The 19,387-nt window shown below is 38.1% G+C and overlaps 1 protein-coding gene across 1 annotated transcript; it reads right to left on the bottom strand.

The window, feature by feature from the left end:
- Positions 1-2,958: 2,958 nt before the first annotated feature.
- Positions 2,959-19,315, bottom strand: dennd10 (DENN domain containing 10). The gene is made up of 11 exons (XM_057847953.1): positions 19,250-19,315; positions 17,990-18,052; positions 17,768-17,822; positions 14,645-14,841; positions 14,485-14,564; positions 14,261-14,409; positions 14,063-14,174; positions 13,859-13,959; positions 3,996-4,103; positions 3,826-3,920; positions 2,959-3,751 (listed from the first exon to the last, which is right to left on the bottom strand). Exons 3-11 carry the CDS (start codon positions 17,811-17,813, stop codon positions 3,584-3,586), a joined length of 1,056 nt encoding a protein of 351 aa, XP_057703936.1. The 5' UTR covers positions 17,814-17,822; positions 17,990-18,052; positions 19,250-19,315; the 3' UTR covers positions 2,959-3,583.
- Between the last annotated feature and the right edge of the window lie 72 nt (positions 19,316-19,387).

The following is a 19,387-nucleotide window of genomic DNA, read 5'->3' as shown; positions in this document are numbered from 1 at the left end:
GCCAAGTCAAAGTCCAGACCTGAATCCAATCGAGAATCTGTGGAAAGAGCTGAAGACTGCTGTTCACAAACACTCTCCATCCAACCTCACTGAGCTCGAGCTGTTTTGCAAGGAAGAATGGGCAAGAATGTCAGTCTGCAAAACTGATAGAAACATACCCCAAGCGACTTGCAGCTGTAATTGGAGCAAAAGGTGGCGCTACAAAGTATTAACGCAAGGGGGCCGAATAATATTGCACGCCCCACTTTTCAGTTTTTTATTTGTTAAAAAAGTTTAAATTATCCAATAAATTTTGTTCCACTTCACGATTGTTTCCCACTTGTTGTTGATTCTTGACAAAAAATTAAAATTTTATATCTTTATGTTTGAAGCCTGAAATGTGGCGAAAGGTTGCAAGGTTCAAGGAGGCCGAATACTTTTGCAAGGCACTGTATATTAAACACTGTAAATGTTAGCATTGCTTCATTGAGGCTAATGAGGAAAAAAAGACAACCTACTTTTGCCTACTATAAAACATTGGCAGTCTTCTCCAAAACGTGCTTTTTTTTGCGTAGTGTAAAGCTTGCGGTTAGCGGTTTGGCGACTGTACTTCCGGTGAACATTTCAAAATAAAAGCACGTCATGTTCTCATATAAATAACGATTTCTGGAGTTAATCCCACATACTTCAGAATTCAGATTCTACACTAAGAATAGCTTTAAAACGACACCCTTTATGAAAAATCTGATTGACAATGGATTTTTATAATACTATTATATACTGTATTGTAGTATACCATAATGCTAGATTTTTTTTTTTTAAGAATTGTTTTGAATCATGTTGGAAAGGCAAAGTCAGTGTTCTGAATGTTAACATTCCATTCTTTTGGAGCAGGTAATGCAATCAGCATTCGACCTCATTGTTTGTGATTAATTATTGTTATATATGTGTTTATTTGTTCTTTAATAAATAATTTAAGTGTACCAAAATGTTTTTGTGAATAAGCATCAACAAGAAATTCATTGCTAAATTTGTAAGAAAAAAATTAATGAATAAATTATTAGATTAGTCAACTAATCGTAAACATAGTCTGCTGACTAATCGGGAGAAAATTAGTCGTTTGGGACAGCCCTAGACTAAACCAGTTTTTTTATTTGTGGTAATATATTTTCTGTGGAAAAAAATCAGAACTATTTATTTAACCTTTTATTTAACTTTTTTAAGAGATGTTTCCGAGTCTAGGAACTTATTACTTTCTATTTGTGTGATTTCAATAAACATGCTTTACACATTTCAATAACGATCGGTGTTTGCGTTATTTTATTTTTTATTTTTTTACGCCATTTTTATGCTGTCACTGAAATGAATAACGGCTCCAAAAATTGGTTATCGGCCCCTCTAACTATTAATGATCTGTATTGGTATCGGTCCTCAAAAACCTTATCGGTCGATCTCTACTTAAGTTTTTATTAATACTTTTAAAGAAAAAAAAAATCCTCATTTGGGCATAGGAGGATTCCATCTGACACTGATCATATGGTGTTGATAATGTATATTTCAAAGCCTAACATGTCTTCTCCCACCAGCTACTCTTGCTTTCCTCAACGTGTGTACAATCAGAGGTGAGGAATGTGAAACTGGCATTCAAGTGTTTGACTCCAATGGGAATTTTGTCAGCACATCTAAAGCTGCAGCAGAAAAGGTAAAAGAAAAGTACATTTCCAAGCAACATGTCACATGATGAAATATTGTTTGTTAGGCTGTGAGGGAAACGGCATTTTCAAGAGCAGTATTGTTTGGGACAACTGCTGCAGTTCCTAATCTCCTGGTTTCAGTCTTGAAGAGGTCAGCTGATTCACAATTGAATTATTATTACATTGAAATTGTCAGGGAACTAAACAATTTTTCTCCTCCAGAACAAGAGCTTTCCAGAAGAATACTTTGTTGGTTGCTCCTACCCAGCACATAAGTGTTTTATATGTTTTCGGTTTGATGATCCCACTTTCACTCAGTCTTTTCCCTCAATTAGGGATGGTAAGATACTGGACAGGATGTTGGCTGAATTTACCAACATGAGCTCATCTCAGAATGACCTTGTTTTCCAGATAAGGAAAGAAAATGTTGAGGAAGAAGTACAGGTCAAGATGACCGAAGGAGAGTTGTACTACCATCGAGGGCTTTGAGCAACATTTCAATATAAATGAAGTTAATAGGTTTGGAAAAAAATGTAGACTGAATAGAAAAATACTGCCTTTTTAGGCATTATGTGGTAATACATCAAAGTTGGTCTCTTAACTCATTGGCTGCCATTGACGGCACTAGATGTCAAATCTAGTTCGAGTTAAGCTATGACAGGTCACAAGGAATTTATAAACCAAGGTACAAAATAAATATAATCCATAGAACAAATTACACATGAGCCACACTTCTGTTTTCACCCCCCTCCCCCACCCCCACCCCCACTTCATTACCATTTTTAAAAATTTTATTTAAAACTAGATAAAGCACTTTTTGGGGAAAAAAAAAAAAAAAAGACATTTCTTCATTGCACATCTCAAGATATTAGTGCTGCAAGGATTAATCGATAAACTTGACTAATTCGATTAGAAAAAACATTTGAATTAAAATTTTGCTGCTTCCCATATTCGTTTAATTAAAGGGGCGTTGTAATGGTTTGTTTTGAAAGTGTTTGCATTTAGTTTTATTGATTTGGATGATACACTGCCGTCTAGTGGCAACAGTGAATTTGAAATAACTCATTTCACATGACTGAATCCAGCTGCTCCCTGTTAAGACCAACTTAAGTTTTTGTTTGAGCTAATGGTTTTTAATGCATTCGTAATATAGCTAGTGTATATTTAGCTGTTTTGTGGGAATATGTGTTTGCATTTTACTACAGCATGGGGGGGAATCAATTCATGCATGAAAAGTTTTTTTTTTTTTTCTAAATGAACAAAATGAATAAGAAGAGCATTTTTTTAAACCATTTTATTAGTACAGTTTTGGAGCATTCCTAAAACATACAGTATGTTTGAATACATATACTTCTTAATTTTACAAGGTGAATTCCATGCACTGTACTCAGAAATAAAATACTACGGCACAAAACCACCCTTCTATCCTTACATGGCTAACCGGTTCTGTATTCTTTGTTTGTCTAACATAAATGCCAATAAATTTTATTCTGAAATGTACACCACACTGCAGCTATTTATTAATATCAACCTGAACAGACGGACAATGTATCCGTAGGTATGGATTCATCCCTCAAGTAGATCATTTGAAATCAAACACTTGTTTAAACAAATCTGACTTGGTTTAAAATGGTTGTAAAAGTATTGCCATTACTATATGGCAACCAAACATTGTATATTTAAAAAGGCGACTTTTCAAAAGGTTTATAGATGCCATCCTATGCATCAATGTTAATACCAAGTAAATGTATTCCATGTGTAAATTTGAGGTCAGTAAGAAAACTTTTACAATATTAAAAGCCACATTTGGCATACTTTTGTTAAAATCAACACTTGCTGAAGCAGCAGACATACGTACCCAAAGGCTCAACCTGTTGAGCAAAATCAGAAAACCTGTAAAATCTTCTGACTTATATTCGTAAAATCTGCTCTGCAGCTGCTAGATGAAACAGGAAGTTTTCCGTTGCTGAAGGGAAATGTTGCTGCCTTAAATGTTCCAGAGTAATTTTAGAGCCTTCGCACTGATCGGCCAATGACCCCAAATGAGTAAGAATCTGTTTGGTCTTCAAAGAAATGTCCTGCAATTGAGAATTCCTGCGTCAGATTTGGGGAGGTAAAGGAGTCACATTCCTAATATCTAAAAAATTCTCACCTTAATGACTTGACCATCTGACCGCTCTGTATCTTCTGCAGACTGGACAATTAAATGGCCGACTTCCTTGTGTAACTTCCCCATCATCATACTCTCTGTGTTGGAACATAACATTATTGTTAGTATTTCTCAGTGCTAGTATGATGTCCTTTACTAAAAGTATACAGCACCTTTAGCACTCTGTGACACAGTGATGGCACTTTCTGGAAGGTTCACATTCACATCAAAAAGGTCCGTTCTGTTGTTCACCTCTGGATCAACAAATCCTGCTATATACCCTAAAGGAAAAAAAACTTGCACATAAATAACTGATATCCAATACCACGAGTAAATAAAGATTATCGGGTTGAGACCACTGCAACACTTTTATAATTCCCTGTAGCTAGATTTACTTTTTCTATTTTTTGTTGTTGTTGAATTTACCTTTTTTTAAAAAAATCTGGGGGGAAAGATTACAAAAGGAGAAAGCCGATTTTACGTTTGCCACAAGAAAAACAACCTTTAAAAAATGAACTATCCTGAAGATTACATGTTGTTTTACAGTAGTCTTTGCTGTTTTCTCGGCAACTTTATTTCCAAATATATTTTTAAGACAGTAAAAAAACATAAGAAGAATGATTTTAGGACTTTTTAAGAAAAGAAAAAAAAGATTCGGTTCTATACTGTATGTATAAGTATATATATATAGTAATTTTATAATCCAATGGATTATCTGATGAATTCATCTCCACAAAATTGAGTTTGTATTATCAAATGACTGTTTATTAGCTGGCTATTTATTTGAGGGTACAGTAATCCCACGTTTTTCGTGGTTAATGGGGACCATAACCCCACCCCCACCCCACGAAAAGTGAAAAACTGAAGTAGGATTTGCTCCCCAAGGCCCTCCCCCAATTTTTTTTTTTTTTTTTTAACAAAGATCGAAGTAAACAGTATTTTTACAGATTGTATACTCCACATATACTGTAATGTACGTTATTTAAATCTATTTACAGTAAGTACTGTCCTTATACAGTCACACTGTGATGCGTGGGGGGGAACTTAGCACACCTCCTGGATGTCGTGGCGGTTCACTCACGAGCATGTAGCGGGGAGATGATGCTTCATTTGCAGGTAAAAAAAAAAAAGTTAAAATTCCCCTAGAGATGATAGAGGTTTGTAGCTTTGGGTGCTGTCAAAGTAGGTAAAAATGGAGAAAAGTACCGCTTAATATTAGGGGTGTGACAAAATATTCAAATGGTGATACATCGGGATATTTTGCATCCTAACCCAAAAGGTTCTCGATAAAAATAAATAAAAACCAACTAGGGCTGTCCCAAACGATTATTTTTCTCCTGATTAGTCTGCACTTTTTTTAACAATTAGTCGACTAGTCTAATTTTATTAATTTTAACTAATCTTGCAATTAAATTTTTGTTGATGATTATTCATTCACAAAAACATTTTGGATCACTTAAATTCTTTATTAAAGTACAAATAAACACAATAATAAATGACAAACAATGAGGTCAAATGCTGATGGCATTAACTACTGCAAAAGAATGGAATGTAAACAGATTCAGAACACAGATTTCTTTTCAAACAGGATTCAAAACAATTCTTACTTTCTCTTTTTGTGTTACATCTATATTCTCAGCATCAGAGTGAGCACCAGCAGAGTAGATAAATAAATGTCATGCATCACTGGAGTGAAGTACGTGAAAAAAAACTTGATGCATGTTGATACGACGGTACGACGGAGTATTAGGGCCAAATAAAAAAATAATGACTACGAGATTAAAGTCGTAGTATTGCTATTAAAAAACCATCATAATGTAGGGGTAATGTAGCTGTGAGCCGCTACACACTTTACATATGTACAGTGCCTTGCAAAAGTATTCGGCCCCCTTGAATCTTGCAACCTTTCGCCACATTTCAGGCTTCAAACATAAAGATATGAAATTTAATTTTTTTGTCAAGAATCAACAAGTGGGACACAATCGTGAAGTGGAACAACATTTATTGGATAATTTAAACTTTTTTTTAACAAAAAACTGAAAAGTGAGGCGTGCAATATTATTCGGCCCCTTTACTTTCAGTGCAGCAAACTCACTCCAGAAGTTCAGTGAGGATCTCTGAATGATCCAATGTTGTCCTAAATGACCGATGATGATAAATAGAATCCGCCTGTGTGTAATCAAGTCTCCGTATAAATGCACCTGCTCTGTGATAGTCTCAGGGTTCTGTTTAAAGTGCAGAGAGCATTATGAAAACCAAGGAACACACCAGGCAGGTCCGAGATACTGTTGTGGAGAAGTTTAAAGCCGGATTTGGATACAAAAAGATTTCCCAAGCTTTAAACATCTCAAGGAGCACTGTGCAAGCCATCATGTTGAAATGGAAGGAGCATCAGACCACTGCAAATCTACCAAGATCTGGCCGTCCTTCCAAACTTTCTTCTCAAACAAGGAGAAAACTGATCAGAGATGCAGCCAAGAGGCCCATGATCACTCTGGATGAACTGCAGAGATCTACAGCTGAGGTGGGAGAGTCTGTCCATAGGACAACAATCAGTCGTACACTGCACAAATCTGGCCTTTATGGAAGAGTGGCAAGAAGAAAGCCATTTCTCAAAGATATCCATAAAAAGTCTCGTTTAAAGTTTGCCACAAGCCTTCTGGGAGACACACCAAACATGTGGAAGAAGGTGCTCTGGTCAGATGAAACCAAAATGGAACTTTTTGGCCACAATGCAAAACGATATGTTTGGCGTAAAAGCAACACAGCTCATCACCCTGAACACACCATCCCCACTGTCAAACATGGTGGTGGCAGCGTCATGGTTTGGGCCTGCTTTTCTTCAGCAGGGACAGGGAAGATGGTTAAAATTGACGGAAGATGGATGCAGCCAAATACAGGAACATTCTGGAAGAAAACCTGTTGGTATCTGCACAAGACCTGAGACTGGTACGGAGATTTATCTTCCAACAGGACAATGATCCAAAACATAAAGCCAAATCTACAATGGAATTGTTCAAAAATAAACGTATCCAGGTGTTAGAATGGCCAAGTCAAAGTCCAGACCTGAATCCAATGGAGAATCTGTGGAAAGAGCTGAAGACTGCTGTTCACAAACACTCTCCTTCCAACCTCACTGAGCTCGAGCTGTTTTGCAAGGAAGAATGGGCAAGAATGTCAGTCTCTCGATGTGCAAAACTGATAGAAACATACCCCAAGCAACTTGCAGCTGTAATTGGAGCAAAAGGTGGCGCTACAAAGTATTAACGCAAGGGGGCTGAATAATATTGCACGCCCCACTTTTCAGTTTTTTATTTGTTAAAAAAGTTTAAATTATCCAATAAATGTTGTTCCACTTCACGATTGTGTCCCACTTGTTGTTGATTCTTGACAAAAAAATTAAATTTCATATCTTTATGTTTGAAGCCTGAAATGTGGCAAAAGGTTGCAAGATTCAAGGGGGCCGAATACTTTTGCAAGGCACTGTACATGTACCTTAGCTGGGAGCTACGACAAGAATTAGTTTAAATACTTCTTGATTAAAATTTGATGTCGATGAAGCAAAATAATAAGGATTGCCTTATTTGTAATTTTAACGGAGGCGGCAACACGCTACGTAAAGTACAAAGCTGCTTGTTCAGCTACATCAGCCCCTAATACTCCATTGTCAAACACACATAAAGGCAACTTCACTGAAAAAAATTGTTATATGGATTTATAATCTGCCAGCTTGTTGTCTTCAGAAAATTATACCTGGGTATAATAAAATAATAATAAATAATTATATAATTAAACCTGAGCTTCAGGTTTTCATTCATGGCCGACTTGCTGTCGTGGTATGCAAGCTCAGCATTGTAGAGACTGCACACAACAGTAGCCACGTTTACATGCTGACTTTTATTCATACCGATTCAAATCATTCCGAATGGAAATTTCACATCAGCTGTTAACATGTCACTTCATCTATTCCGATCCAGCGTTTACATGTGTCTGCCTTTAATCCGAAAGGACGTTTGACAACTGCCGTCTGACATGCGCAGATTAATCAAAACAAAGCGTCACGTTGCAAAACATGGAGATCGATCGTCAGATCAGCTGCTGTTTTAACTTTTCGAGTGGAAACAAAACTTCAGAATGACACGCCGTTCATTTAAAAAGTTGTGTGGGTGCGCTGTGCGTGTGCTTGGAAGCCATGTTGCAAGTGACGTTACTTACGTCACCAACTCAGTACGGAGCATGCGCAGAAAGAACGCAACCAGACACCATTCCGCTTCCCTGTTTACATGATATAATTTTACTTCTAATCGGTTTGGGAAAAGGAATATTCCACCCCTGTGAATCGGAATGAAATTCCATTCGGTTTGGGCCTGTTCATTCCGAATGAGGTGTTTATATGGAACACATTTATTCGGTTTGAAAAAATATTCCGATTGTAATTGGAATATTTGTCTCCATGTAAACGTGGCAAGTGACGTATACACATTTTACCTCGCCTTTAACCATTGATCGAATGTTGTGCTCGTTGACGCATTCACGTCATCGACCACATCCACAATGTCGTCTAGTCGGGACGGCTCTAGAACCAACAAGTGGCTACCAAATTCTTCCACCATAATAGTGTCTCAGTTAACCTTATGGCTGCCACTGACGGCACTTGATGCCCAATCCATTAAGACAAGGAAGGGCGAATTAACGTTTGTTCAATCGAAACCAGAGCATTCACAGTTGCGTTCCGATTTTCGGGACATTTACAGGTCAGTTCACTTCCTGTTGAGTTTGAGTCACTCCTAATCATTTGGGAGATTTCAGTTCTGTAACCCAAAATCAATAGGAAGTGACCCATAAAATGCCCCACGATCAGCAGGAAGTGACACTGAAATGCCCCAAAATCAACAGGAAGTGACTGAAAATCAACAGGTGATGACCTGAAATGGGCCAATATTACCTCGTTGCCTGGCATTGGCTGCCACTGACGGAAATAGAAGTGGGATGGGCCCATCTGAAGTAGGAGGGGTTCATCCGCTGCCACCCTCCCAGTTCAAATGGATTGGCAGAAGGATAAAAATAGCTTGTTTTTCTGTTTATTACTTGTTTTGTTGAGTATCCTAGAATGTTTTCCTGACCAATCGTGAGCTTTGGGTCGCAAATCGTAACGTATCGTGAGGTACCATGAGGTTCCCACCCCTATTTAATATCCCCTCGCAGGTCGTGAAGGTGTTTGGTAGTGCTCCATTTGCAGGTAAAAGTTGTTGACATTTCCCTGGGAGGTGTTGGAGGTTTGTATAGCGGGCTTTGGGTGCTCTAAAAGCGGGTAAAAATAGTCCAAGTTGAATTTGGCAAGATAGCGTGCCCCATTTTTGGGTAAAAAAAAAAAAAAAAAAGGTTGAAATTCCCCCGGATGTAGTGGAGGTTTTTTGAGTGCTCTCAAAAGCTTGTACTAATACTGAAAAGTCCTGCTAAAATGAACCTTTAGGTGTTTTTGAAATACTTCTGTAAGACTAGATTTAAAAAAAAAAAAACAATTTTTAAAGGGGGGCGGGGGGGGGGGGGGGGGGGCTGGACGAAGTTAAGATGTGCGCAGCCAATCAGCTCACGGAATAAAGTCACTCTAATTGGCGGTCTCGTCGTGTCTTTCATAGCAGGGGTGGCTTCGATGGTGGTCATTGGTTTTGTATAGGCGTGGGAACCTCGTTACCTCACGATACGATACGATTTGCGATACAAAGCTCAAGATAACGATGAGCTGACGATACAACTACTATTGATACATTGGTCAGGAAATCATTCTAGGATATTCTACAAACTAATAAAACAGAAAAACAAGCTTCTGCTGTGAATTGGAATGAGTTTATCACTAGTAGACGTCCAATCCATTTGAACCGGGAGGGTGGCAGCGAATGAACATTCGTTCATTCGCTGCCATCCCTCCCACTTCATACGGATTGAACGTCTATGGCCGTCAGTGACAGCCAATGCCGGGCAAGGAGGTAATTTTGGGCCATTTAAGGTCATTTACCTATTGATTTTCAGTTACTTCCTGTTGATTTTGGGGTATTTCATGGGTCACTTCCTGTTTATTTTGAATTACAGAACAGGAAGTGAGCTGGGAATCACCCAAATGAATAGGCAGTGACTCAAACTCAACAGGAAATGACCTGTAAATGCCCTAAAATTAACAGCAAGTGACCTGTAAATGCCCAGAAAATCAGACGGAATGACTGTGAATGCTCTGGTTTCGAATGAACAAACATTCCCAGTCTAAATGGATTGGGCGTCGAGCACCGTCAATGCAGCCTTTGAGTTAATTGAGACACTATTATGTTGGAAGATTTTGGTAGCAACTTGTTGCAATGCAGCCTTAGAGTTAATTGAGACACTATTATGGTGGAAGATTTTGGTAGCAACTTGTTGGTTCTTTTTTTTTTGTTTTTTAACACTGACACCTTTTTAAAATGATATCTCGATTCTTGGCAGGAGCATATCGATAACCTTTTGGGATACAAAGTATCACGATATATCAACATTTCGATATTTTGTCACACCCCTAGTTTTGTATGTGTCAATCTAGCACCAGGAACCAATCACGTGCCTCAGATGAATGCCCGTGGGTATGTACAATGCCCCTGAGTCATGTACAGTATGTTTTACTGCGAAACGTTCTCGCTCGCGCTTCATTTCTATTATAATTTTCTTAAACACTTTTTAAAACCCTGCAAATACCTGGAATTAAAAATTTAGAAGCGCGAATTGGCCAGGGATCGATGTACAGTTGTGGTCAAAAGTTTACATACACTTGTGAAGAACATAATGTCATGGCTCTCTTGAGTTTCCAGTTATTTCTACAACTCTGATTTTTCTCTGATAGAGTGATTGGAACGGATACTTCTTTGTCACAAAAAAATATTCATGAAGTTTGGTTCTTTTATGACTGTATTATGGGTGAACAGAAAAAAGTGATCAAATCTGCTGGGTCAAAAATATACATACAGCAGCGCTAATATTTGGTAACATGTCCCTTGGCCATTTTCACTTCAATTAGGCGCTTTTGGTAGCCATCCACAAGCTTCTGGCAAGGTTCTAGTTGAATCTTTGACCACTCCTCTTGACAGAATTGGTGCAGTTCAGTTAAATTTGATGGCTTTCTGACATGGACTTGTTTCTTCAGCATTGTCCACAAGTTCTCAATGGAGTTTAAGTCAGGACTTTGGGAAGGCCATTCGAAAACCTTAATTCCAGCCTGATTTAGCCATTCCATTACCACTTTTGATGTGTGTTTGGGATCATTGTCCTGTTGGAACACCCAACTGCGCCCAAGACCCAATCTTCGGGCTGATGACTTTAGGTTATCTTGAAGAATTTGAAGGTAATCCTCCTTCTTCATTATCCCATTTACTCTCTGTAAAGCACCAGTTCCATTGGCAGCAAAACAGCCCCACAGCATAATACTACCACCACCGTGCTAGACGGTAGGCATGGTGTACCTGGGGTTAAAGGCCTCACCTTTTCTCCTCCAAACATATTGCTGGGCATTGTGGCCAAACAGCTCGATTTTTGTTTCGTCTGACCACAGAACTTTCCTCCAGAAGGTCTTATCTTTGTCCATGTGATCAGCAGCAAACTTCAGTCGAGCCTTAAGGTGCCGCTTTTGGAGCAAGGGCTTCCTTCTTGCACGGCAGCCTCTCAGTCCATGGAGATGCAAAACACGCTTGACTGTGGACACTGACACCTGTGTTCCAGCAGCTTCTAATTCTTGGCAGATCTGCTTTTTGGTGATTCTCGGTTGAATCTTCACCCTCCTGACCAATTTTCTCTCAGCAGCAGGTGATAGCTTGCGTTTTCTTCCTGATCGTGGCAGTGACAAAACAGTGCCATGCACTTTATACTTACAAACAATTGTTTCCACTGTTGCTCTTGGGACCTGCAGCTGCTTTGAAATGGCTCCAAGTGACTTTCCTGACTTGTTCAAGTCAATAATCACTCACAAGAAATTTCTAATTCGTGTTGCTGTATGTATATTTTTGACCCAGCAGATTTGATCACTTTTTCTGTTAACCCATAATAAAATCATAAAAGAACCAAACTTCATGAATGCTTTTTGTCACAAAGAAGTATCAGTTCCAATCACTCTATCGGAGAAAAATCAGAGTTGTAGAAATAACTGGAAACTCAAAAGAGCCATGACATTATGTTCTTCACAAGTGTATAAACTTTTGACCACAACTGTATATCGCTTAATCTACTCACCTGTAAACAAACAAGAAAGTAGTGCTTAAACGATTAATCGATTAACTCGAGTATTCGATTAGAAAAAAATATTGAAATTAAATTTTGTTGCTTCGAGTATTCATTTAATTAAAGTGGCATTGTAAAGGTTTATTTTGAAAAGTGTTTGCATTTAGTTTTATTGATTAGGGTGGATACACTGCCCTCCAGTCTGCCTCATTTCACATGGCTGAATCCAACTGCTCCCTGTTAAGACCAACATAAGCTAAGTTTTTGTTTGGGCTAATGTTTTTTTAATGCATTTGTAATTTAGTTTATAGGCATTAGAGCTGAAAAGAATACTCGAGCAACTCAAATAACTCGAGTTTAAAAACTGATCCGGGTAATTTTATTCACCTCGAGTAATCGTTTATTTTGACAGCTCTAAGCATCACGTTTTGCTCGGACTACTTTTAATGCGGGACAACGCGCTGATGTCACGTGCGGAGAGGAGGAAGGGGGAAAAAAAACAAAATAAAACTTACTGCAGCCGACAGCCGCTACAAATGACGCCGACTTTGCTAAATACTAGCCCGCACGATGCTATGTTGGTAGCAGGTAGCGTCTGATGCGTCTCATAGAGATCACATGTATGTTGAACTAGATGCGCATGACAGACTCGGCCGCGTCTGGGCAGCGTTGGTAAACAGCCGCTATCTTAAGCAGTAGAGCGCTAAGCGCTAATAAAGAGCGCTAAGCGCTAATAAATAAGATTAACGTTACTGTCACTACTAGCTCACGTAACGTTAGCCCTGCGGAGGGCTAGGTTTCTATTAATTATGACCACTGTCGATGCGTGGCTAACGTGTCTTACATACAGGGTTTAACATAACATAGCATTGTGGAGTGATGAGGTTGTAAAATAAAAACTTAATAATGCTAACTATCCATTTTAGCTCAGTAGTCTTTGCAGGATAAAACAACAAGTAGCACTGGTCCCTAATGTGCTCCAATACAGCCTGTATCATACATTTATTTTGAACACTGCAAAAACTCAAAATCCTATCAGGATTTACAGTTTAGACTAACTTAAAACTTAACTAGAACTTAAAAATGGCTTGACACAAATAGAATTTCAATTGAAACACGTGGGAAAAAATCCTAAATTTTAAGTGATGTGTGTTATCAAGCCTAACAGCATTTTTAGGTAAGATATATAAACATAATTTTTTTTTAAATAAGATCTAAAAGTTTTTTGAGTTAAGCAGTGAATTAGTCTTTTTTTTGGTTCTAGTTACATCTGAGATGCAATTGTTGGCTGTTTTCAACAATATACATCGAAAATAAAGACATTGATTGACTGAAAATGGTTCAAGATTAGATGAAATGTATTGTTTTCTCATGTATATTTATAATTGCTCTTCACCTAAAAATGTATTTGTTTTATCCGATTACTCGATTAATCGATAGAATTTCCAGTCGATTACTAAAATATTTGATAGCTGCAGCCCTAATAGGCATATTTAGCCATTTTTGTGGGAATATGAGTCTGAACCATTTGTTAAAAGCATTGTTAAAAAAAAAAGAAAAAAAGTTAGCATATTATAGCATTTAAGCTAGCAAACTTTTGCTACGCAAGTTAGCCAATTGTTCTTTTGTTGTACATAGATCCTCATTTATTTTTTATATCGTTTGAGGCTCAGCTCAGGTATTTCAATTTTTCATGTTCCTTATCCGATTACTCGATTATTCGAACTAACTAGTTCATCGATTAATCGGCTACTAAAATAATCGACAGCTGCGGCCCTACAAGAAAGCAACTTTTTTTTTTTACCTGGGCATTTACTGAGATGCTCTAGTTCACGTTCATTGAGGTGCACGTATGGATGCAGGATAGACCAGTCTTTCCTGTGCCACGCTAGAGTAGGAAGTGCTCTATGAGACAGCGAGGTTAACAGTTAGTAAGCACACCTCAAACTACCAAGGCCATTATTACAAGCAAATACTCAAATGATACAGTAAATATTGTTACGCTTACCTTGTGAATTCCAACAAGGCTTCAATTCGAGGGTGGTAGACAGCAATCCGCTTTTTCAGCATAACAGCAGTGTACAGGATAATCGTTTCCATGCCAAACTGCGATACCACGTCTGATTCAAAACACTATATCACTTACAATTGAAATCACGTGTTGCCCAGATTCTGTAATCAAGCGGAAGTCATATTACATCTTTACCTTTAATGGATCCTGCCAGAAACGCCTTCCGAACATCGTAGTCCTTGATTAAAAATGAGCCATTCTCTTCACTCTGACAAATACCTTTGGTCAGGACAGCAATGTAAACCTCCATCATTTTCACAGGACTGCCATGTTTTATGTACATCCTGAATAATAAACCAAAAATCCTCTCAAATTATGGAATTAGTTCAACTGAATAACATCGGTGTAATGTAATGTACCTGCACAGTATTCGATTGAGTGCAGCATATTTCTCAGGGTTGAAGTCTTTTGCTGTAACCACTACTGACAAATGAGTGACCTAGACATGAGAAAACACAAGTCAAAGTATACATTTGAGAGCAGCAACTTATGTACCATTATTAGGAATGAACTTGGTACCTTGGTTAGAGCTGTAGGCTCTTGTACCTCCAGTGCGCTGATGTAATACCATGTACGACAGAACTGGCCAAACACAAATGTGTGAAACTCTTCGTTGCTCTGTGTCAAACAGCATTTGGTGAGCAGGACTTGTCTAAGTTCTGAGCTCACTGCAGGATAGCACCAAACCCATAGAGTGTCCCCGTTCACATCTTTTTCTGAGGACAAAATTACATTTTGAATAAATCGCTCTTCTTTGCACACTTCCAAAATTAAAAGTTTTACCAAGAATGTGTCTGCTCACAAAAATTAAAGGAACAAAGTGTTCCTTTAATTAATGTGAGCAGTGTATATATTTATGGCGGAAAACACTGACTTAAAGTTCCACTCTGAGACCCCCAATTTGGCCACATTTCAAAACTGTCCTATATGCATGTGTGATACATCATTGGAAAGCTCAAAATTTCAATTTTCCGGGGGAAGAAAATTTTTGAACAGGAGGGCATTCAAAAAAAGTAAATGAAAAAAATTTAAACAGCGAAACCCTAACTGTTGGTGAGAGCATGAGAGAGCAGAATTAAAGGCGCCATGATTTTAACTAGATATTATCGCATACTTACCTTGTTTCGATCCAAAAACTCCATGTAGTATGTATACCGAGGGTCAAGACACAAAGGGTCGCGATGCAGAAATCGCAGACATCAAGGAGTGGTCGAGATTGTCTTTTTCATATATTTACCCTTTTAAACTTTTTTTTTCTTCAATTTTTCTTAGTTTCGATCGATTATCATCTAAAATATCGGGGAAAATGCGACAGTAACAAAAAAAAAAAAACTACAATTAAGCGATAGCTTTCTCCATTACTTAATTAGTGACACTATTTTTTTCATTGTGACGTAATTTGTTTAAAAGTTTAAAATTTGTAAGTGAATAATTTTTTAAAGTCGTTTTTTAAACTAAATATTGGACATCAATTAATGATTCTAAGCTAAAAATGAAAGACATTTCAAATAATACATATAATTACTTAGCTTCTTTTTATGGCTGGGTTAAAACAAAAGCGGTTGCGCGACGTCTGTAAACAGGGGTCTCCAGGGTAAAACGGACAAATTAGAAATAGTTTGGGGGCTTAATGCCCCATGAAACTGCTATGGCAGCATATAACCAGATTGTTCTATCAAACTCAACAGTTCATTTGGCTTAAAATACAGCAGTTTATTTTAAAGAGGGGTGCAAGAGCAGAAACAGCTTTTTCAGCCTTGTCTGTGTTTTCCAACATACCGGTATATATACAGCTCAAAAAAATAAAGGGAACACTAACGTAACGTATTGTAGATATAAATGAATGAAATATTTTTATTAAATACTTTGTTCGTTCCATAGTTGAATGTGCTGACAACAAAATCACACAAAAATTATTAATGAAAATCAAATGTATCAACCCATGGAGGTCTGGATTTAGAGTTATACTCAAAATGAAAGTGGAAAAACACACTACGTACAAGCTGATTCAACTTTCATGTAAACAAGTCAAAATGAGGCACAGTAGTGTGTGTGGCCTCCAAATACCTGGATGACCTCCCTACAACACCTGGGCATGCCAACGGAGGGTGTCCTAAGCAATCTCCTCCCAAATCTGGAACAGGGCATCACTGAGCTCCGGACAGTCTGAGGAGCAACCTGGCTCTGCCAGATGGACCAAAACACAATGTCCCAGAGGTGTACTATTGGATTTAGGTCATGCGAACATGGGGGCCAGTCAATGTTATCAATTCCTTCTTCCTTCAGGAACTGTTGCATATTACAGCCACATGAAGTTGGGCATTGTCGTGGACCAGGAGGAACCCAGGTCCCACTGCACAAGCTTAGCTTATGACAATGAGTCCGAGGATTTCATCCCGATACCTAATAGCAGTCAAGATGCCATCATCTAACCTGTCCTTCCAGGTATATGCCTCTCCTGACCATCACTGACCCACCACCATATCGGTCATGCTGAATGATGTTGCAGGCAGCATAACATTCTCCATGGGCTCTCCGGACCCTTTCACGTCTGTCGCATGTGCTCAGGATGAACCTGCTTTCATCGGTGAATAGCACAGAGCCAGTGGCATAATTGCAAATTCTGGTGGTATACGGCAAATGCCTTTTAAGCTCTACGGTGATTGGCAGTGAGCACAGGGCTCTCTACAGGAAGTCAGGCCCTCAGACCATCCTCATGGAGCCCATTTCTGATTGTTTGGTCAGAAACATTCACACCAGTGGCCTGCAAGAGGTCATTTTGTAGGGTTCTGGCAGTGTTTATCCTATTCCTCCTTGAACAAAAGAGTGGTTACCGATCCTGCTGAAGGTTTAGGGATCTTCTACGGCCCTGCCCAGCTCTCCTGGAGTAACTACCTGTCTCCTGGAATCTCTTACATGACGACAGGTTGGTCCTCCGACTGTCCAGGAACTCAGTGATGTGCTGGTCCAGATCTAGGTGGAAATTCCTCAGGAGAACATCTGCCAACTCATCAGGTGCATGCCCAGGCGTTGTAGGGAAGTCATGCAAGCATGCAGAGGCCAAACACACTACTAAAGATTCATTTTGACTTGTTTAAAGAACATTACAACAAAGTTGGATCAGCCTGTAGTGTGTTTTTCCACTTTCATTTTGAGTATAAATCCAAATCCGGACCTCCATGGGTTGTTACATTTCATTTTCATGGATAATTTTTGTCTGACTTTGTTGTCAGCACGTTCAACTATGGAAAGAACAAAGTATTTAATAAAAAATATTTCATTCATTCAGATCTACAACATGTTAGTGTTTCCTTAAATTTTTTAGCAGTATATAATGTATTATAAATAAATGTATATATATCATACAAGATACAATCCCTAATAACGCAGTAATGTATAATATTGGTAAGATATTAAAGTTGATTGAGAATTTTTACTTGTTCCATTAGCAGTTTGTTTCCTTGTCAAAAGTAAAAAGTAAATTGTGTTTTTTTTTAAACTGTCATTTTTTTCCTCCAGTGTACTAGTTTGCAATTTGCCTCACACTGCAATCATGTGATTCTACTGCACAAACTTTCTGCGTAAATCGCTAATCTTCCATGAAAAAAAACGCGATAAACATTTTGGTTTGAGAATACTTACCAATTAATCCAACGCTTAACATAGACGGCGTTTCAGTCGATGCCATATTCCATACCTGCAGAATCCAAAGTAATCACAAATAAAATAACGGCGACTGGCATAGAAGCCAAATCAGACCAGGATGTAACTATTGAACCAAGAAACCTAAAAGTGATTTAAAAGTTAAACTCGAAATAAGTGCATAAGTAGATGAAATTGGTCACTTATTCCTGTTTCTATTACCTCTGCTGCCCCACTTTTCTTCTCTGTGCGAATTTCTTCCTTCTTCCGGGTCAGGAGACCAGACTGTGTTAGTAGACCAATCAGGTTAAGCGTTAAAGATGCGTTCAATGCTAGATTTATTTATTTATTTACGTTTTTTTAAATTCTTTATTTAAAAGAAATATTTATATTCAGTAATTACAACTAGAACATCAAATACATAACATAAAATAGACAATTTTCATTATCAATAATTGTACTTGAACTAGTCAACACTCACAGTAAATTCATTTTCTTGTCATTTTATCTGCAAAAGGAACTTGAATCGCGGGGTTTTGTTGAAATATATCTGCTACTAGTAACCACAGCAATCATTATATTTGTTTCAAATACTTCAAAGTTGAGGACAACATGTATCTTTTTCAAATGACAAAATTTTCCCTACAATATGAGCCCACGTTATTAACGTGCAGCGAACGCAGCACAGTGGCACATACGGGAATTTTAGCCGGCAATGGTTGCCAGATTTAAAAAAATCTCTTTTACAAGCATGTACAATAGAACGCGTCTTCCTTAGTAGGCTTTGCTATTTAGACCCAATATTATGGTCACACCCATACAGCGTGAACATCCCCATAATTAATATGTAAGTGAAATTGAAATATTTGATAACAATAGCTCACTATAATCAATTACAATCATGAAGATGTGTGTTGCAGAGAGTATATTTATTTCAAACAGAACTCGTTACACCTTTAATTCATATATTTTCGATTTTTAATCACATTATACGAATTAATTCAATGTCCTTAAGGTGAACTGTAATATTAAATGGGGGATGGAGTATGACGTACTTGGCAACCATTGACGTGCTATTCACAAGATTCTTCCCATAGATTTTACATCTATAAGGCTAGATGTCTATTGCGCGCTGTCAGTGTCAGCCAACGGGGACGGCTGTCGTCACTTGCTCGCCATTTTGCGACTGGCCATTCGATTAATTAATATTGCAGTCAACGGCGAATGCACTTTGAAATAGATTTAGATTGTTCCGTTTTCAACTGAGGTAATGCACCTACAAGCTGTTTGCCAGCTGCCAAAAAACAAGACGAAAAGTTTTTTAATACTTAAAAATAATTATAACTATTTCAGTTTTGGATCAACAATTCAACCTGAATCGTAGCCACGCTAATAGTTTTTTTTTTCTTTCAAATAAACCAAACCGCGTGGACGATAGTTAATAATTCACCCAGTTAAGAATATTTTAGTGGCGAAAAGTACCCAATTTACGTCCGCTGCAGCGTTTCCCGCCAGAGAAGTTCTCCGACGCAAGATGGCCGCCGGTTGTTTACGTCGTCGACTCATGCCATAAGACATCTAGCCTTACATATTTAATACCGATGGTTCTTCCTTTCTCAG

This window comes from Corythoichthys intestinalis, chromosome 10, assembly GCF_030265065.1.
Source record: "Corythoichthys intestinalis isolate RoL2023-P3 chromosome 10, ASM3026506v1, whole genome shotgun sequence".
NCBI lineage: Eukaryota > Metazoa > Chordata > Actinopteri > Syngnathiformes > Syngnathidae > Corythoichthys > Corythoichthys intestinalis.
Note: the sequence above shows the minus strand (reverse complement) of the source record. Positions and strands in the feature narration are given on the sequence as shown.